Raw genomic sequence first — 19,013 nt, 5'->3', positions numbered from 1 at the left:
TTTTTCATACTTTATATCAACTTTATATGAATTACTACGCACTCGTTATTATTTACCGTTCGTTTTTTCATTTAACCGTTCTACCGGTTATTTCCTGTCACTAGCTTTCAAAATTAAAGCACCCGTTTTACACTGGACGGCACCTTTTCAAAATAAAAGCATCACAACATTGTAAAACACCTTGAAAATGTACAAACATGAAAAACAAGCTATATAATACAAATTATATAGGAACCTTGCTAAAGGTCATTTACAGTTGTGTTTAAAATAAATGGAAAAGTGATATAGTGATTGGAGTATTTACTACTTTTTACTGCTATACTTGATTTACTCCACATTAACAGTCTTATCATAACATGTGTTCCCATCAGTAGCAGCTCAAAACCAGATAATTTACTGTATTTTATAAAGCGATTACATTAATATTGAGCAGAATTTTGGTCCGGCCCCTGCAACCTTTGTGGTATTGGTCATGTGGCCCCTTGGGAAAATTAATTGCCCACCCCTGGTCTACAGGCTTCATTACACCTCTTAACTTCAGGAAGTTGACTGAATGGTGCCAATTGCAGTAGACACTGCTTCTATTCGTCCCCTTTGTTTCAGATTGATCACTTTCTCCTGCTCATTTCCTCTTCACATTTCTTTCTGTGGTTATTGTTGCATATGGACTGAACAGTTCAGCATTCAAAATTGCTCAGCTATTTGTTTGTTAGTTTGTTTGTTTTGCATGTCTTATGCACAGTTGCAGATAAATATTAGTTAGTTAGTTTGATATTATTTGTAGAGGTGGCTGCGTAGATAGTTTCTGACTCATTTGCTCCAATAGTAACAATAGTAATAGTAGAATTTATTGAAAAAAGATTAATTAAAGCATTTCCAAAATTCACAACATGTTTTTATCTAATGAAATAATCTGCATCAATCCATATTTGTTTACGTTTAACCTTTAAAAACCAACATTTCACTGGGATCAAAAGACAGCAGTCTGTCATAAATGTCCATAAATTACATTTATAAAATAAAAAAAGGAACCAACTCATTCAATACAATGAATCGCTTTATTCAAATTGAGGATTTTGTTTATAAAAGATATGGGTAACACTTTACAATAACCAACTAAATGATGTTTATAGATGGTTTATAAACCAGTTATTAACCATTTACAAAGTGCTATACATATTTAATCTTTAAATGTTTTCAACCAATGTCTTAAAAGTATATGAAACATTTCAAAATCATTAACATACTTAATATGGTGTTAAACATGTTATGAGTGCAATTAAAACTATTAATAAACTATTAATTATAATTTATTGGTTTGTTAATGGTAAAGTAACTATAAACTCACATTAAAATACCATCTATTTGTCATTTCTAAATGATTTAGTTAGTTAAACATTAATAAAAATATATATTTACCATTCTAAATGGCCTATATACGGTTTATAAATGATGATTAAACATTAATAAACTATCTGTTTACCATTTATAAATGATGGTTATTGTAAAGTGTTACCAAAATATGACCACAGATTTTGATTTTGAGATTTGTAAACACCTCAAATCCTATGTAGTCAGACCGTAGCTATATGTTCTGTATTTGATCTTTGTTGATAGACAAAGAGCTACAGAGTTCACTGTGATTTGTCATACAGAAATATAAACAGTCTCCGCTGCAGTCCGACCTGCACTCTCTCTTCTATTCTGCCGGCGGGCAAGTTGACAATCACCTACTCTTTCCATCTTCATGTCGAATGACTCATTTCCCTCTGCAGATTGAATCACAGTGCATACCCATCGCCAGATTTAAGTGCAGGCCCTGATGGCGTAGACTGTCTGTCTGCTGAAAGCCCTCTGAGCAGTCAGGTGTCTGTATACAGCCCCGTCTCCACTCAGCTTTTTTTATTTCACTCTATTATTTTACTCTCTTCCCTCTGCTTTTTCCTAACTCATTTCTCTTTTACTTAATACGCCTCTTCCTCTTTCTGCCGAGCAGCGAAATAAACCGCCTGGACCTGGGCCTGACAGTGGAGGTGTGGAATAAAGGGCTGATCTGGGACACCATGGTGGGCACCTTATGGATCCCCTTGCGCAACATACGGCAGTCCAACGAGGTATGCACACTCTTTCTCTCTCCGGCTCCCAGCATTAGCTTTTATTAGCTATGATTACCATACATGTACACCAAGATTACATATCATAGCAATACTCCGGTCTAGGTGATGAATGACTGCAGTTATTATAATAGCCTAATCAACACATAACGTTTAATGTAGCTTTAATTAAGGCCATTATGCGAGACATTGAGAGTCTTTTGAGTTTTTAAAATATATATATTTAGCTAAGTTTACTGTTTACTATCAGCTACATATTATATTTTGACAATAACAACAACTGCAGAGCCTAATAGTATATATAATGTACTCATAGGGTACTCACATAATGATCAATTGATCAATGATTCTATTTTCTGTGTTTGACTTCTGAAATATATTGTATTTGGCAAAATGAATGAGACATTTCACATCCAGGCTTGTTATGTTTTTGTGTACATGGAGTTGGTTGATTAAATGAAAACTAACATGGCATAGTGGACGCATTTCCTTATTTCAAGATAATGGAGCGAGATGTCAGATATATTTGTTTTGATGGTATTTTTTCATTTATAGAAATGATTTAACTTTTTGAGAAATATACATATTGCCTTTCTTCCCCCAATGAGGAGAAGATAGGTCAGATATGTTACAGCTAAAAGGTGAATCTCACAGAAATTTAATGAGAGTAGAACTCACTTTGAAACGTTTGCTGTGGTCATTTGTCTACTTCAAAAGAAAAGATTGACAGCAACTTGCCGCAAGTCTGTTTATGCAGAAGTTAGCCGTCTACAATGTTCTTTGCAATGGCAACAAAGCAATTTAAAAACAGCCACCACTCTGACCATATTAGGGGAAACTGCTAGTCTGACTTCAATGTTCAATATTACATCCACCAGCACCTCTAAAGCTCACTAAAATAATTTTTTCACAGCTGAAATTTAGTCTCATCACAAAGGACGTGCACAAATAAAACTAGTCTTGTTAATGATGGCTCAGTTTCATCATGTGTCCCAGTAAGCCATGACAATGAGCCAATACACACAATACTGGAAGTAGCTCACCTAAATGGAATGCAATCAATCAGACCTTTGCCAAAATGTCTGCTGTGGAAAAGACATATTCTATAAGTTGTTGTTTTATGGGGTAGTGTGACTTGTCATCACTGAGTCAAAGAATGACTTAGCCTGGTAATAAGACTGAATCAACATTTGGTATCATCATGTTTATCAAGAAGTAACTACAGATGCTCTCAACTTTCTTCCCCCATCTTCCCCCATCTTCTCCAGGAGGGTCCTGGCCAGTGGTTGACCCTGGACTCCAATGCGATCATGGCTGAAAATGAGATCTGTGGAACCAAAGACCCGACCTTTCACAGGCTGCTGCTCGACACCCGCTTTGAACTCCCACTAGGTTCGGCCTTTCATCAAAGTTTAATTTATCCTACTTTGTGTCATTTGTTTCATCTAGAAATACTTACGGTGGCCCTGAAGTGCAAATCACAACAGCAAATCAAAAAACACAATGACAAATCAGAAAACACAACAACAAATCAGAAAACACAACGACAAATCAGAAAACACAACGTTATGTTTTTTGATTTGTGTTTTTTTGTTTTCTGATTTGTCGTTGTGTTTTTTGATTTGTCGTGTTTTCTGATTTGTCGTTGTGTTTTTCGATTTGTCGTTGTGTTTTCTGACTTGTCGTGTTTTCTGATTTGTTGTTGTGTTTTCTGATTTCTCGTTGTGTTTTCTGATTTGTTGTTGTGTTTTCTGATTTGTTGTTGTGTTTTCTGAATTGTCGTGTTTTCTGACTTGTCGTGTTTTCTGACTTGTCGTTTTGTTTTCTGACTTGTCGTTGTGTTTTTTGATTTGTCGTTTTGTTTTTTGATTTGTCGTTTTATTTTTTGATTTGTTGTTGTGTTTTCTGATTTGTTGTTGTGTTTTTTGATTTGTCGTTGTGTTTTCTGATTTGTCGTTGTGGTTTTTGATTTGTCGTTGTGTTTTTTGATTTGTCGTTTTGTTTTTTGATTTGTCGTTGTGTTTTCTGATTTGTCGTTGTGTTTTTTTGATTTGTCGTTGTGTTTTTCTGATTTGGCGTTGTGTTTTTCTGATTTGTCGTTGTGTTTTCTGATTTGTCGTTGTGTTTTGCACTTCAGGCCCACCGTAAATACTAGTTATTTTACTAGTTATAAGATGAGTACTGTTACTACATCTAGTACTGCTCGTCCTAATCAGTGGTGGAAGAGGTACATTAACTTGACTACTGTACTTAAGTACATTTTTCAAGTATCTGCATTTTACTTGAGAATTATTTTTTGTATGAATCTTTAACTCCACTTCATTTGAAAGACAAATATTGTACGTGTGACTCCACTACATTTCTATAAGGATGCCAAAGTACTTGTTACTTTGAAGCATAGCTTTGAAGTGTGGGGATGATTTTTTTCTCCTGCTATATGCTGTGCAGGGATGGATACTGAAACTAACCCCGGGGATAAATCATCAAAGGCTGTAGTTCTTTTATCTGTACTTTTTTAAAGTTTTGGTGTATTTGTACAAGTAAAGCAGGTCAGTGCATTCAGTTATTAGGTTGTGTAAATACAATGTGGCAACAATACAACAATGCATTGACATTAAAACAAGAAAATGCACTTTTGAATACTTATTTTAAAGTATTTTAAAAGTAAGTACACCAGTACTTTAACTCAAGTCAAATTTGACTGACTGACTTTCAACTGTATTGGAGTAATTTAACCAGCAGCATGTGTACTTTGACTCAAGTTGTACTACTTAATTTACTACAAATACTGTTGCTGCTGCTGCTACTACTACAGTACTAACAATACATCTAATGCTAATATTTTAAATAGCTTTCTAAATCTATTACACGGTCAACCATAAAGTTGGAATATTTTTGCTTTCAGACACTATTCTCTGTTAATTGTCGTTTCATTTATATTAGTGATATATTTGGAAGAAATGAATTGGTAACACTTTACAATAACCATCATTTATAAACGGTAAACAGATAGTTTATTAATGTTTAGTCATCATTTATAAACTGTTTATAGACCATTTAGAATGGCAAATACATAATTTATTAATGTTTAACTAACTTAATCATGTATAAATTGCAAATAGATGTATATTCATTTATAAACATGTCTATTAATGTTTATAAAGTTTATAGTTACTTTACTATTAACAAACACTTAAATTATAATTAATTGTTTATAAATAGTTTTAGTTGCACCCATTTTAATATTTTAACTCCATATTAAGTATGTATGGTATTTTTGAAATGATTCATATACCATTGAGAAATTGGTTGAAAACATTTAACGATTAAATATGTAAAGCACTTTGTAAATGGTTAATTATTGGTTTATAAACCATCTATAAACATTATTTAGTTGGTTATTGTAAAGTGTTACCAATGAATTAATACAGTTTGAGAGGATATACATTTTATCTGTCAAGAATAAATCAAATTGTCACAATCATTTCATGGAAAGAGGTAAAAAATATTTTATTCCAACTTTATGGGAGACCTTGTATTATCTCATACTGTGGCCATGACTTTGTCCGGCCCGCGTGAGGTTACCCAGAAATTAGAAATCAATATAACCGCAGTGCTTTTATTTTGAAAAAAAATAGCAAACATTAGCATTAGCACTAGAGCTAACAAGCACTTTTACTATAGTTAAGACAACAAATATAGCCACTAATATGTATGACAGAATAAAAGAAACTTTAACAAACCTTGTGTCCTGTCAGTCAGCCACTATAGAAGCCTTTTTCATACTTTATATCAACTTTATATGAATTACTACGCACTCGTTATTATTTACCGTTCGTTTTTTCATTTAACCGTTCTACCAGTTATTTCCTGTCACTAGCTTTCAAAATTAAAGCACCCGTTTTACACTGGACGGCACCTTTTCAAAATAAAAGCATCACAACATTGTAAAACACCTTGAAAATGTACAAACATGAAAAACAAGCAATATAATACAAAAACATATATAGGAAGCTTGCTAAAGGTCATTTACAGTTGTGTTTAAAATAAATGGAAAAGTGATATAGTGATTGGAGTATTTACTACTTTTTACTGCTATACTTGATTTACTCCACATTAACAGTCTCATCATAACATGTGTTCCTATCAGTAGCAGCTCAAAACCAGATAATTTACTATATTTTATAAAGCGATTACATTAATATTGAGCAGAATTCAGTTCAGAGTTTTGGTCCGGCCCCTGCAACCTTCGTGGTATTGGTCATGTGGCCCCTTGGGAAAATTAATTGCCCACCCCTGGAATAGAGGAACATGATTGTGTTTTGTGCTGCAGACATTCCTGAGGAAGAGGCTCGGTACTGGGCCAAGAAACTTGAACAACTAAACGCCATGAGAGATCAAGATGTAAGAACACTTCATTATTATTATTCTCCACATCCCCACCACTCTCTCTGCTCCATCTGTCGCCTGCATGCCGCTCATCTATTCATTACTTCTGCTTTATATTATTTTCTTTCATGATCTTTTTCCTGCCTCTTTCTTCATTCTCTCTAATTACACTCATTGGCTGCCAATAACAGCAGAATTACACAGTCAATATTTTACCAGCAATTTGCCTCAAAAGAAGCGCTGGATGTTATTCTCTAGAGCAGCTATTCTCAACCTTGGGGTCGGGACCCCAATTGGGGTCGCGAGATGATTTCTGGGGGTCGCCAAATCATTTTGGAAGTCAGCTCTGTCTCCACTGTGTTAAAGTGTTCATGTGTTTTAGTCTTTTTGGTCACTTAATGTCTTTTTTGGTCATGGTGTGTCTTTTTTTGGTCATTTTGTGTCTTTTTGTTTCCTTTTTTTGGTCATTTTGTGTCTTTTTTGGTCAATTTGTGTTTTATTTGGTAATTATGTTTCTTTTTTGGGTCATTTTCTGTCTTTTTTTGGTTATTTTGTGTCTTTTTTGGTAATTTTGTTTCTTTTTTGGGTCATTTTCTGTCTCTTTTGGGTCATTTTCTGTCTTTTTTTGGGTCATTTTGTGTCTTTTTTTGGTTATTTTGTGTCTTTTTGGTAATTCTGTGTCTCTTTTGGTCAATTTGTGTTTTATTTGGTAATTATGTTTCTTTTTTGGGTCATTTTCTGTCTTTTTTTGGTTATTTTCTGTCTTTTTTGGGTCATTTTCTGTCTTTTTTTTGGTCATTTTCTGTCTTTTTTGGTCATTTTCTGTCTTTTTTGGTCAATTTGTGTCTTTTTTGGTAATTTTGTTTATTTTTTGGGTCAGTTTGTGTCTTTTTTTGGTCATTTTCTTTCTTTTTTGGGTGACCTGAACTGTGCGTGTGAGATTCTGTTCAGTGAGCGGGGGTCGCGGACAACATGCATGTTAAATCGGGGGTCGCGACTCAAAAAGGTTGAGAACTACTGCTCTAAAGATGTCTATTGTTTCTCTGTCCTCAGTACGCCTATCAAGAAGAACAGGAGCGACCACTCCACGCACCGACCACACAATGCTGTGAGTGTCACTTCTGCATCCACCTCCTCCTTGTCTGTCCCCAGCTGTGTCCTCCTTTTTCCCTCTGCTCCATCATAGTGAGAACGGGACGAGACAGGAGGTAGAAATGAGGCTGATTGATGAAACACAGGACGGGAGGAGGGAGGGAGGGAGGAAAGCTGATGTGACGAATCATGCATGCAAGCTAGTCTGAGCACGAGAATGACTTATAGGTGATAGATGTGAAGTGAATATGAAGTGGCATACGATGGGTTGTCAGACACACACACACACACACACACACACACCCCTGCTTGGTTGTCTGTCTATCTAGTGATGATGACACATAGAGCAAGTGTCGGGCTGGATGGTGGCACGATGCTTGTGTTTGCTACAGCATCTAAATGTGTGTTTCTTCTGTTCTTAGTTACTTAGCAGCGTCAAGGCCAGCCACACCTGAACAAGAAGACCTTGTGCTTTTCTTTACTTCCACGCATACATACTGACTCGTGAACCCTCTGCACTATATATCTACATCTTCCAATAATTATTTCTCACACTGCAAAAAAAGAAAAGTTGGGTGAACTCAAAATTTCAAGGCAACAAACTTCGATAAAATTTTAAGTTGGACAATTAAACTAAATATTTTAAGTTTTGTTTTTGAGTTTGCTCAACTCTGAATTCAGATTTTTGAACTTATAATTTTACATTGTAATAACTTTTAATCCTTACTTCTGCTAACTTCTGCAATGTGCTGAATTGGCACGATTGTAACGCCGCTATGAAATGTCAGCTAATGTTGTCACCACAATTTTGAGTTACCATTGATACGCTAATGGCTACTCTTGTAGCTGTAACAAGCAGCGTGGCTAGCGTCAGTTAGCCGCTTGCGTCAGTTAGCCGCTAGCTTTCGCTAATGACCAAATTTCACAACAAAGAAATAAGAGTTATCAGAACTATTGTCCCTTGTTGTGAACCCCAACTTAAAGATATAAGTAACAACAACTCACCAACTTGTTTTTGAGCAGACAACTGGCTTCCTTTGTTGTGCTAACTTACATTATTGCCCTAAATGTCAGTAATTTATATTTCCAAGTTTTACCAAATTAAATCACTGTTTTAGGCCAAAAAATACAAGTTGGCTTTTTTGCAGTGCAGGGCTACAAATCTCTAAGTGTTTGTGTACCTGGCTGTGTGGACTGCTGATGTGTTTTCTGCAACCCTTTATCTCCTTGCAGGTAATTGGAGTCTGTGGGGAGATCAGCAAAGTAAGTTTCTTTCATGCACTTCTGCTAACGACTTGGAGTAATTCTGTATTTATTGTCCATGTCTCACTTAATGTAATGATCTCCTTGTGTAGTTTTCCTCAGAGACCATTAGCTGCCAAGAAAATTTACTTTTTTTTCCCTCCACGCTTCCTCTCTGAGCTTCCTTTCAGCTCGTATGCATATTCTCCCAATGGATTTAAAGTCTCGCTGGTAGAATTATACTGAGTAAAGTTCCAGTAAATTGATCTCTGTGGTGTTTGGTGAAGATACATTGTTTTTCCAAGGGCATCATTTCCACAGGGTGGGGCCAGTGTAGGTCACCATCATCACCATTAGGGGGAAAATAATAGCTATTTATTCTACAATAATTTACATTTTAATGTAAAGATAATAATCTAATTAAAAGACAGAATTAATAATTGTCGAAAAGATGCAAGTTATCTATCAGAAAGTGAAGTATCAGGTATCTATTGTAAAAAGGTAGACTTCAATTGTTTTGAGTGGCATTACAACATTAGGATATAAACACACACACACACACACACACCTAAAAACAACAATTTTAGATTTAGATTTAGTCTTTTTTGGTCATGGTGTGTCTTTTTTTGGTCATTTCGTGTCTTTTTTTGATCATTTTGTGGTCAATCTGTGTCTTTTTTGGTAATTTTGTTTCCTTATTTTGGTAATTTTGTGTCTTTTTTGGTCATTTTGTTTCTTTTATGGGTCATTTTCTGTCTTTTTTTGGTTATTTTGTGTCTCTTTTGGTCAATTTGTGTCTTTTTTGGTCATTTTGTTTCTTTTTTGGGTCATTTTGTGTTTTCTTTAATGTCATTTTGTGTCTTTCTTTTGGTCATTTTGTGCCTTTTTTTGGTCAGTTTATGTCTTTTTTTGGTCATTTTGTGTCTTTTTTTGGTCAGAATATTTACTTTCGAAACTGAAGAATACCATTCTGACCTCCTCTCCTCTCCTCTCACCCCCTTGCTGCTCCTTCTCCCACTGGGATTGTGTGAACAGACGAGGATCCAGACAGCGCCGTGGATGACAGGGACAGCGACTACCGCAGTGAGACCAGTAACAGCATCCCACCTCCCTACTACACCACCTCCCAGCCCAATGCTTCCATGCACCAGTATCCCATGAGGCATCAGCACTACAGACACTCCTACAATGATGAGATCCATGAGCTGGACTACGACCACAGAGCCATGAGGTAACAAGCACACTACGGGCACTATGTAGCCGCAGCTGAGACTGAGTGGTTTCCTTTTTTTATGAAATGACCATGGTGTGCTATCATAATATATATCAGCCACAGGGAGAGAGGGTTTGTTTTGGTGAGACAGGAAGAGAAAAAGACAAAAACAACAAAACGGTTGTAATGTTTTATGTTAATGTTTTATTAAAGGATCCCCATTAGCTTGTGCCGTGGCAGTTGGCTAGTCTTCCTGGGGTCAAAACATTCCAACAAGTAATACTCAACAGTCCTACAACAAGTTTAACAGTAAAAATACTTTCCAAAACACATTAGAAAAGTGCAGCACAAAAGTTCATTACAAAATGCAGCACAAATTTAACCCATTAGAACCCACGGTGACACGGGTGTCACAAATATTTTAAATGTTCTAGTAATGTTCATGTATGTTTTTTTAAGTACATAAGTGTGTTTTTCACTGTTCTACAGCTACAGTAGCTTGTTGAGAAGCCATCGAATGATGCAGTGTTATTTATATTCACTTATTATTGATTTATTGTTTATTTGTTACTTAAAACAAATCTGAAATGGAATTTTGTAGTCTAACAACACTATTAATGTCACAATTGTTATATATGTTGTGGAGATGCAAGGAAAAAGGCAAATTTGTGTTTTTGTAAGTCAAGTCAAGTCAAACTTTATTCATAGAGCACATTTAAAACAATCTGCTGTGCAGATATCACAGTAAGCAGAAAAGGTGTCTAGTTTATTCATTCAAAAATAAGAAATATCATAAACATAAATTCCATAAACGCCCAATGTAACATATATGTCGGATCAAAGATCTTTGACATTTAGGGTTAGTATTTTTCTTTTTTTTTTATATCATAAATGTGTTCTATGTGTTCTGTTGTATATTCCACATCATTTTCCTTTAAGGATTACTGGGTCTGGGTTCTTATGGGTTAAAAGACAGTTTGTAGAATGAAACCATTGAATTATAGCCATTTGGATTCAATGTTTAGGAATAATTGGTCAAATGCATTTGATCAGAAAACAAATAAAATACAAAAAAAAAAAAAAAAAACAATACAGCTTACAATACTTTAACCAGTATCATTGATTGTAATCTTGGACATCATGAATCCAGGCAAACATCGTATGTTGGACTAAAGGACTAAAAAAAGACACAAAATGACCAAAAAAAAGATACAAAATGACTTACAAAGACATGAAAAGAATTCAAAAATGGACAAAATAGCCCAAGACTCCATAGAGTTAAGTTGTTAATCCACTTCTTGTTCCCTGAAAAAGGCCTACTTGTATAATTCTGAAATGTACGTTATATTTTACCTTTTTTTATTTACCTCTGTCATTGATTGTAATCCTGGACATCATGAATCCAGGCAAACATCGCTTCTATAAAGAGTAGCGTCCTTTCAACCAAAATAAACGAAAAAAAAAAATAATAAACCCCCCAAAAAATATAATAAGCCCAACACCTAACATTAACCACTGACAAAGTACATCTTTAATTTCTTTTTGAAGGATATTTAGCTTTTTTCTTGACGGATATCAAGTGGTAAATCATTCCATATATTACTCGCTCTATAGCGAAGTATGTTGAAGTTGTAATATTACACTCCCCAGATTCAAAATCACATTTTATGTTGGACTAAAGGACTAAAAAAAGACACAAAATGACCAAAAAAAAAGATACAAAATGACCAAAAAAAGACACAAAATGACTTACAAAGACATGAAAAGAATTCAAAAATGGACAAAATAGCCCAAGACTCCATAGAGTTAAGTTGTTAATCCACTTCTTGTTCCCTGAAAAAAGGCCTTCTTGTATAATTCTGAAATGTACGTTATATTTTACCTTTTTTTATTTACCTCTGTCATTGATTGTAATCCTGGACATCATGAATCCAGGCAAACATCGCTTCTATAAAGAGTAGCGTCCTTTCAACCAAAATAAACGAAAAAAATTTAAATAAACCCCCCCCAAAAAATATAATAAGCCCAACACCTAACATTAACCACTGACAAAGTACATCTTTTTATTTCTTTTTGAAGGATATTTTGCTTTTTTCTTGACGGATATCAAGTGGTAAATCATTCCATATATTACTCGCTCTATAGCGGAGTATGTTGAAGTTGTAATATCACACTCCCCAGATTCAAAATCACATTTTATGTTGGACTAAAGGACTAAAAAAAGACACAAAATGACCAAAAAAAAGATACAAAATGACTAAAAAAAGACACAAAATGACTTACAAAGACATGAAAAGAATTCAAAAATGGACAAAATAGCCCAAGACTCCATAGAGTTAAGTTGTTAACCCATTTCTTGTTCCCTGAAAAAGGCCTACTTGTATAATTCTGAAACGTACGTTATATTTTACCTTTTTTTATTTACCTCTGTCATTGATTGTAATCCTGGACATCATGAATCCAGGCAAACATCTCTTCTATAAAGAGTAGCGTCCTTTCAACCAAAATAAACGAAAAAAATTTAAATAAACCCCCCCAAAAAATATAATAAGCCCAACACCTAACATTAACCACTGACAAAGTACATCTTTAATTTCTTTTTGAAGGATATTTTGCTTTTTTCTTGACGGATATCAAGTGGTAAATCATTCCATACATTACTCGCTCTATAGCGAAGTATGTTGAAGTTGTAATATCACACTCCCCAGATTCAAAATCACATTTTATGTTGGACTAAAGGACTAAAAAAAGACACAAAATGACCAAAAAAAAGATACAAAATGACTAAAAAAAGACACACAATGACTTACAAAGACATGAAAAGAATTCAAAAATGGACAAAATAGCCCAAGACTCCATAGAGTTAAGTTGTTAATCCACTTCTTGTTCCCTGAAAAAAGGCCTACTTGTATAATTCTGAAATGTACGTTATATTTTACCTTTTTTTATTTACCTCTGTCATTGATTGTAATCCTGGACATCATGAATCCAGGCAAACATCGCTTCTATAAAGAGTAGCGTCCTTCCAACCAAAATAAACGAAAAAAATGTAAATAAACCCCCCCAAAAAATATAATAAGCCCAACACCTAACATTAACCACTGACAAAGTACATTTTTAATTTCTTTTTGAAGGATATTTTGCTTTTTTCTTGACGGATATCAAGTGGTAAATCATTCCATATATTACTCGCTCTATAGCGAAGTATGTTGAAGTTGTAATATCACACTCCCCGTCTTAAGCAAAGTCTTTGGAGTGTAGCATTTAGCCCTGAGACAGCTCAGCCCCTGCAGGCTTGTTTTGTTTTACTGTTCTGTACATGGTAACATCTTGTTCCACTGTGCTCTCCTCCTCTAGAGAATAACCCTGGCCTCAGTGTATACAAGCACGCTGGGGCGCACAGTACTTGTATACAGGTCATGTATGAAGTGGGCCTTTGTGGTTATCCTTTGTGTGCACGTGTGAATGCGTGTGTGTGTGTGTGTGTGTGTGTGTGCGTGTGTGTGCGTGCCCGCATCTTTGTGTGCATGCTGAGTGTGTGTGCATCAGACACCCCATGTGATGTCTTCTGCGCTAAGTTGTGCAGAGAAATAATTCTGAACATTTTGGGACTTTTTTATTTTTGAAAGGCGGCAGATGATTAAAAGTGATGCATTGCTCAGAAAAGCTGACACAGAAAGTTTGTTTATTTTTTTTATTTATTTTGTTATAATGCATCTCAGTGCTCATCCTTAGTGAGAGGTCTTTGTGTAGAAATGGATTAATTCACAGTGTGTCAAGCCTTTAAACAATAGTCAGGTGTTAATATGAACACTGCAGCATGTTTTTCTTGCTGAAATCATTCCTGTTGTTCATAGTGGCCAATAAAGGTGCTTAACATGACATTAAAGTCCGGGTAAAGAAAAAATATATATACACTACCGGTCAAAAGTTTTAGAACACACCAACTTTTCCAGAATTTAATTGAAAATTATGCAGTTTAATGTCTCAGTGTACTCTGAAATGAATGCACATTTGCAACATTTAAAATTCTTTATTGAGCATGATAGTGTTTTGAAAGTTAAAAAAAAGATTTAAAATCACATTTTATGTTGGACTAAAGGACTAAAAAAAGACACAAAATGACCAAAAAAAGACACAAAATGACTTACAAAGACATGAAAAGAATTCAAAAATGGACAAAATAGCCCAAGACTCCATAGAGTTAAGTTGTTAATCCACTTGTTGTTCCCTGAAAAAAGGCCTATTTGTATAATTCTGAAATGTACATTATTTTTCAGTTTTGGTTAAGCTTACCTTTTTTTATTTACCTCTGGCAGTTCATCACTTACCTTTGTACCCTTTCAAGCTGTTCATTTGACTTGAACTGCTTGAATTTCAATAAAAAACTGGAAAAATTGGGGTGTTCTAAAACTTTTGACCAGTAGTGTATATACAGTGAAGAATGCACAGTAAAGCAGCAATGCAGGTAGATGAATGGATGGTAATAGATAGTCATAAATAGTCAAAAACAGTCATTAATGTGGGCAGATTACAGGACAGGACAGACACTTAGATTCTGAGCAGAGTAGAAACAGAAGGAGAGATAACAGCAAGCAAAGCTTCGCCTCTGTTCGTATGAACGCCTGACTGGTGTCAGTCTTGGAAAACTGTGAACCTACACTGTTAAAAATCTTTGTAGAAATAACAGTAAAACACTGTCAAATACATCAGAAATAGGGCGTAAAATGAAAAATTGTATATCACCATATTAGACACTTTTAATTAATCAAAATCAAATCAAAGAATAGCACAAAACTTTTACTTTTTTTCTGCCATAAAGTGGAAGAAACACACAGTTTTGCTGTAAAAATATAACATTTTCATGCAAAATTTATGGAGAAATACCATGATGTGTGAATGAATGACACAATTACCCTAAAAATAACAGGAATACTCACAGTTTTTGCTGATATTTACATTTAAATTTAGAATATAAAAAGTCCACTCACTGTAATTTTCACGGTGAAGTTCTGGCAACCACAGCTGCCGGTATTTTACCGTAAATTAAACAGATTTTTTTTTACAGTGTATCCTGTAACCAGGCAGTGCAGAGGCTCAGTTTGGATAGAGCTTTCTTTGAAAAGATTTGCACTGAGCTCTACTGATGCTCCTCTCCCACCTCTCCCCTCTTCCCTACCTCCCTCCTTACTCCTCTTACCAGACGCTATGATAGTTTAGACTCGGCCACCAACGGGCGCAGCGATATCGACTCAGGCTCAGGGTCGAGCCGGCGCACCAGTCGTCAGTATTCTCTAGACAGTAGGCATTCACTGTCCGATAGGTGGGTCTCTGTACCTCCTCTCCAACGCCTCCTCCTCCTCCTCCTCCTTCTCCTGCTCCGGCCTGTGACTCCGTCTCGCTGTGACGTCAGTGGTGGACTTGTCCCGTCCTCCTCGCTCGCTGTGCTTGCATGCATGTGCTCTTACCCTATCTCTGTATATGTATATTCTATACTCTTTATAGAAAAACCAGTGGTCCTGCATCTATATTTACTGTGTTCCTGGTGAAGAATCAGTATCACAAATTATGTATCATACTCATCTTTGCCATTGTTAAACTCTTATTGAGTTTTGCGCAGTTTTGTGTTTATGTGTGTGGGCGAGTGATTGACAAAATGTGTGTTTGTGCGTGTTGTTTCAGTCAGAGACAGAGAGGTTAATTGTTGGTTGGAGTTTGTGTAAAAGCCTCTGTGTGTGTGTGTGTGTGTGTGTGTGTGGTAATCTGTTGTCGCAGCAGCCTGTTATTACAGCCTCATCCTGTATTGAGACATTAAGAAGAGCCCTGTCTTACTCTGGGTGTCCCATGCTTGTTAATTACACACATTTAATTTCCACTTTCTAGACAGCAGTAGGCCGTCAGCCCAATAATGGGGCTGCAGAAAGGCCAAGACCAATTATGATAATTTTCATCTTCATTTCATCAAGTGTTTCTTCTTCTTCTTCTTCTTCTTCTTCTTTGCTAAGAAAGAGAGCAGACATCTATTTAGAGTCAAACATTATGCAATTTGTCACTGTTCGTGTCAGTCTTTGTGTCAGATGAGAGAGTGATTGTGAGCAGTGGTGGAAAGTAACTAAGTACATTTACTCAAGTACTGTACTTAAGTGCAATTTTGAGGTACTTTTACATTACTTGAGTATTTCTATTTTATGTGACTTTATACTTCTACTCCACTACATTTTTAGGCAAATATTGTACTTTTTACTCCACTACATTTAGCTGACAGCTTTAGTTACTTTTCAGGTCGAAATTTAACATAAAAACTTAAAAAATTTAAAGTCATGAGACATTTTTTTTAAGTTAAACCTCACAACAGTATATTAAGTGGTTAAAATCAGCCCCATTTAAAAAAATAAATAAAGCCGTACTTGCATAAATGCATCAATACAAATAATCTAATAATATATTAGATAATACATTACAATAAGTGGAGGCGTGCTGCATAACGAGTACTTTTACTTTTGATACTTTAAGTACATTTTGATGCTGATACTTTTGTACTTTTACTTCAGTAAGTTTTGAATGCAGGACTTTTACTTGTAGTGGAGTAATTTCACAGTGTGGTATTAGTACTTTTACTTAAGTAAAGAATCTGAATACTTGTTCCACCACTGATTGTGAGATAGGTGATGAATAGAAAAGAACAGGTCTATTCCCTCTGGCTTACAGCCCAAAGTCATAATACAGTTCTCTCCTTTACTTCTCCTGCACTGTGCATTATTGAAGCAACATGACTGTAATCAATAGAGACGAAACAATAAAGTGTGAGTGTGTGTGTGTGCATTTGTGTGTGTGAGTAAGAAATTGTTTTTGCATGTGTCTCAAATCTCTCTGACTCATGGTCTGTCTCAACGTCTAATAGCCTCATTCATCACTGTGAATAAATATTATTCATTCAGATATCTGCAAAAAAGAGAATGTTTTTGCTCTGCCAGGCTAATAAAATAGCCTCAACCTCTCCAGGTCGACTCAATAGCTCTTTTTATATCTAAGGTGTTACGTTTTTGCTAATTGTGTGCTTTTGTGTGGTATGTGTTTCTGTATTGATCTAGTAACCATAGTAGCCTTACCTATTACTAAAATATGACTCCCTTTGTAGTTCAACCTGGTCTCACAGAAATCCGTGAAATAGCCACGGATTTCGCTTAACTCAAAATCCGTGGAATAGCCACGGAATCGCTCAAATTTCCGTGAAACTGCCACGGATTTCGCTACAATGCAAGTTAATGACAGTCATATCCCGTGGCTATTGGTTTGTTCCAAGTCATGTGACTTTCAAAGTCCCAGCAGTCAGAACAAAAAACATGGCGGACAGTTCTCTCATTTTTAGTGAAAAATCAATATTTTGACTTAGTTTCTGCATAAAAATGGATTTTGATCACATTTCTAGCGAGAAATATATGTTTTATATTTATATATATTTATTTTCTAAATCTTCACTCAGTGAATGGACATAATTACTTTGTGGTGAAGATCTCGCCAGAAAAATATGACTGTCATTAACTTGCATTGTAGCGAAATCCGTGTCAGTTTCACGGAAATTTGAGCGATTCCGTGGCTATTCCACGGATTTTGAGTTAAGCGAAATCTGTGGCTATTTCACGGATTTCTGTGAGACCATGTTGTGTAGCTACATAGATGCATCACAGGCCAAACCCTCATGGTTATTTTTTGGTTGATTTAAAACCATGTCTCTGTTCCTGGCCCCCGACATTAGCTCCTTGAGTGTCACTGAGTCAGCCAAACTCCTTATTGTGCAAGTGTGGGAACTCCCCTAGTTTATTTTAAACCTGTATGGGTGTTTGTGTAACATATGTCTGTTTGTCCCCCTCCCCTCAGTCCCACAGACAGCCGCTACGCCTCGTCAGGCGAGTTGAGTCGAGGCAGCTCTCAGCTCAGCGAGGAGTTTGTCGCCGAGGACGGCGAGAGCTTGCGAGGTTCGGAGTTCTACGATGAAAACGACTCCTACCACTCCTGCCACTCCTCCGTCAGCTACGGCAAAGAGGACTCCCCGGTCTGGGACGGCGAGGACCCCCAAGGCATCTACAGCGACGAAGGAGGCTACCTCAAAGACGGAGGGGAAGAGGGGGCGCTGTATGCCGAAGAGGAGGGTGAAATATACGGGGAGGATGGAGAGTACAACTACGAAGATGAGGAGGAGATGCCTTTTGAGGAAGATGAAGATATGTATCCGCTCGACGGCACGCTCAGCGAGGACCAGGAGCCGCCCTACACCCCCACGCCTACAGGCACCGCCCCCACTCTGATGCCCCCATCTGACGGCCTGGCCTCCACTAGACCTCCGCTGGAGAAGCAGGCGTCGTTGCACCAGCAGCGTCCGGCCCAGGATCAGCTCCAGCCCCCCAGCACAGCTCCCAGTCTACCTCCAGTCACACAGGGGGACACCTTATTGCCCCCTTTCAGTGCAGAACCCACCAAGTCTCCATTCGCTCCTGCCCAGCCAGCTCTGTCAACCACAACTATACCCCCCCCCACAGCTACATTGCAGCTTCCAGGTCCAGACATGGAGCCCATTCAGCCTGAAGATAAGCCTGAGGTCCCACCAGAGCAGCCGAGATCTCCTGAGCAGCCTCCAGCAGCCACAGAGATCGTTCCTCCAGAGAAACCAGAGGAGCCGCCTGTTCCAAGGTGAACACTGTTCATTTTTTTTTTTTAAACCTTTATTTAACCACACTGCAAAAAAAGAAAAGTTGGGTGAACTCAAAATTTCAAGGCAACAAACTTCGATAACATTTTAAGTTGGCCAATTAAACTAAATATTTTAAGTTTTGTTTTTGAGTTTGCTCAACTCTGAATTCAGATTTTTGTCAACTCAACTGTAAGTTGTCCTAACTTATAATTAGGGACCGAGCACCGATGGTGCGAGGACCCTATTGTAATTGAAGGAATTATTATTATTATTA

At 36.5% G+C, this 19,013-nt stretch overlaps 1 protein-coding gene across 5 annotated transcripts in view; it reads left to right on the top strand.

Moving 5' to 3' along the window:
• unc13a (unc-13 homolog A (C. elegans)) overlaps window positions 1-19,013 on the top strand; it is an 89,645-nt gene that overhangs the window by 14,401 nt on the left and 56,231 nt on the right. For 3 of the 5 annotated variants that reach the window (XM_059341983.1, XM_059341982.1, XM_059341981.1), the window contains exons 4-11: window positions 1,997-2,114; window positions 3,383-3,506; window positions 6,448-6,518; window positions 7,557-7,611; window positions 8,829-8,858; window positions 9,873-10,068; window positions 15,254-15,373; window positions 17,929-18,738. In XM_059341983.1, coding sequence (XP_059197966.1) covers window positions 1,997-2,114; window positions 3,383-3,506; window positions 6,448-6,518; window positions 7,557-7,611; window positions 8,829-8,858; window positions 9,873-10,068; window positions 15,254-15,373; window positions 17,929-18,738 — 1,524 coding nt within the window. The remainder of the gene's footprint in view (window positions 1-1,996; window positions 2,115-3,382; window positions 3,507-6,447; window positions 6,519-7,556; window positions 7,612-8,828; window positions 8,859-9,872; window positions 10,069-15,253; window positions 15,374-17,928; window positions 18,739-19,013) is intronic. The other 2 variants (XM_059341985.1, XM_059341984.1) reach the window with 1 other exon arrangement.

Source organism: Centropristis striata, chromosome 9 (genome assembly GCF_030273125.1).
Source record: "Centropristis striata isolate RG_2023a ecotype Rhode Island chromosome 9, C.striata_1.0, whole genome shotgun sequence".
NCBI classification, from domain to species: Eukaryota; Metazoa; Chordata; class Actinopteri; order Perciformes; family Serranidae; genus Centropristis; species Centropristis striata.
Note: the sequence above shows the minus strand (reverse complement) of the source record. Positions and strands in the feature narration are given on the sequence as shown.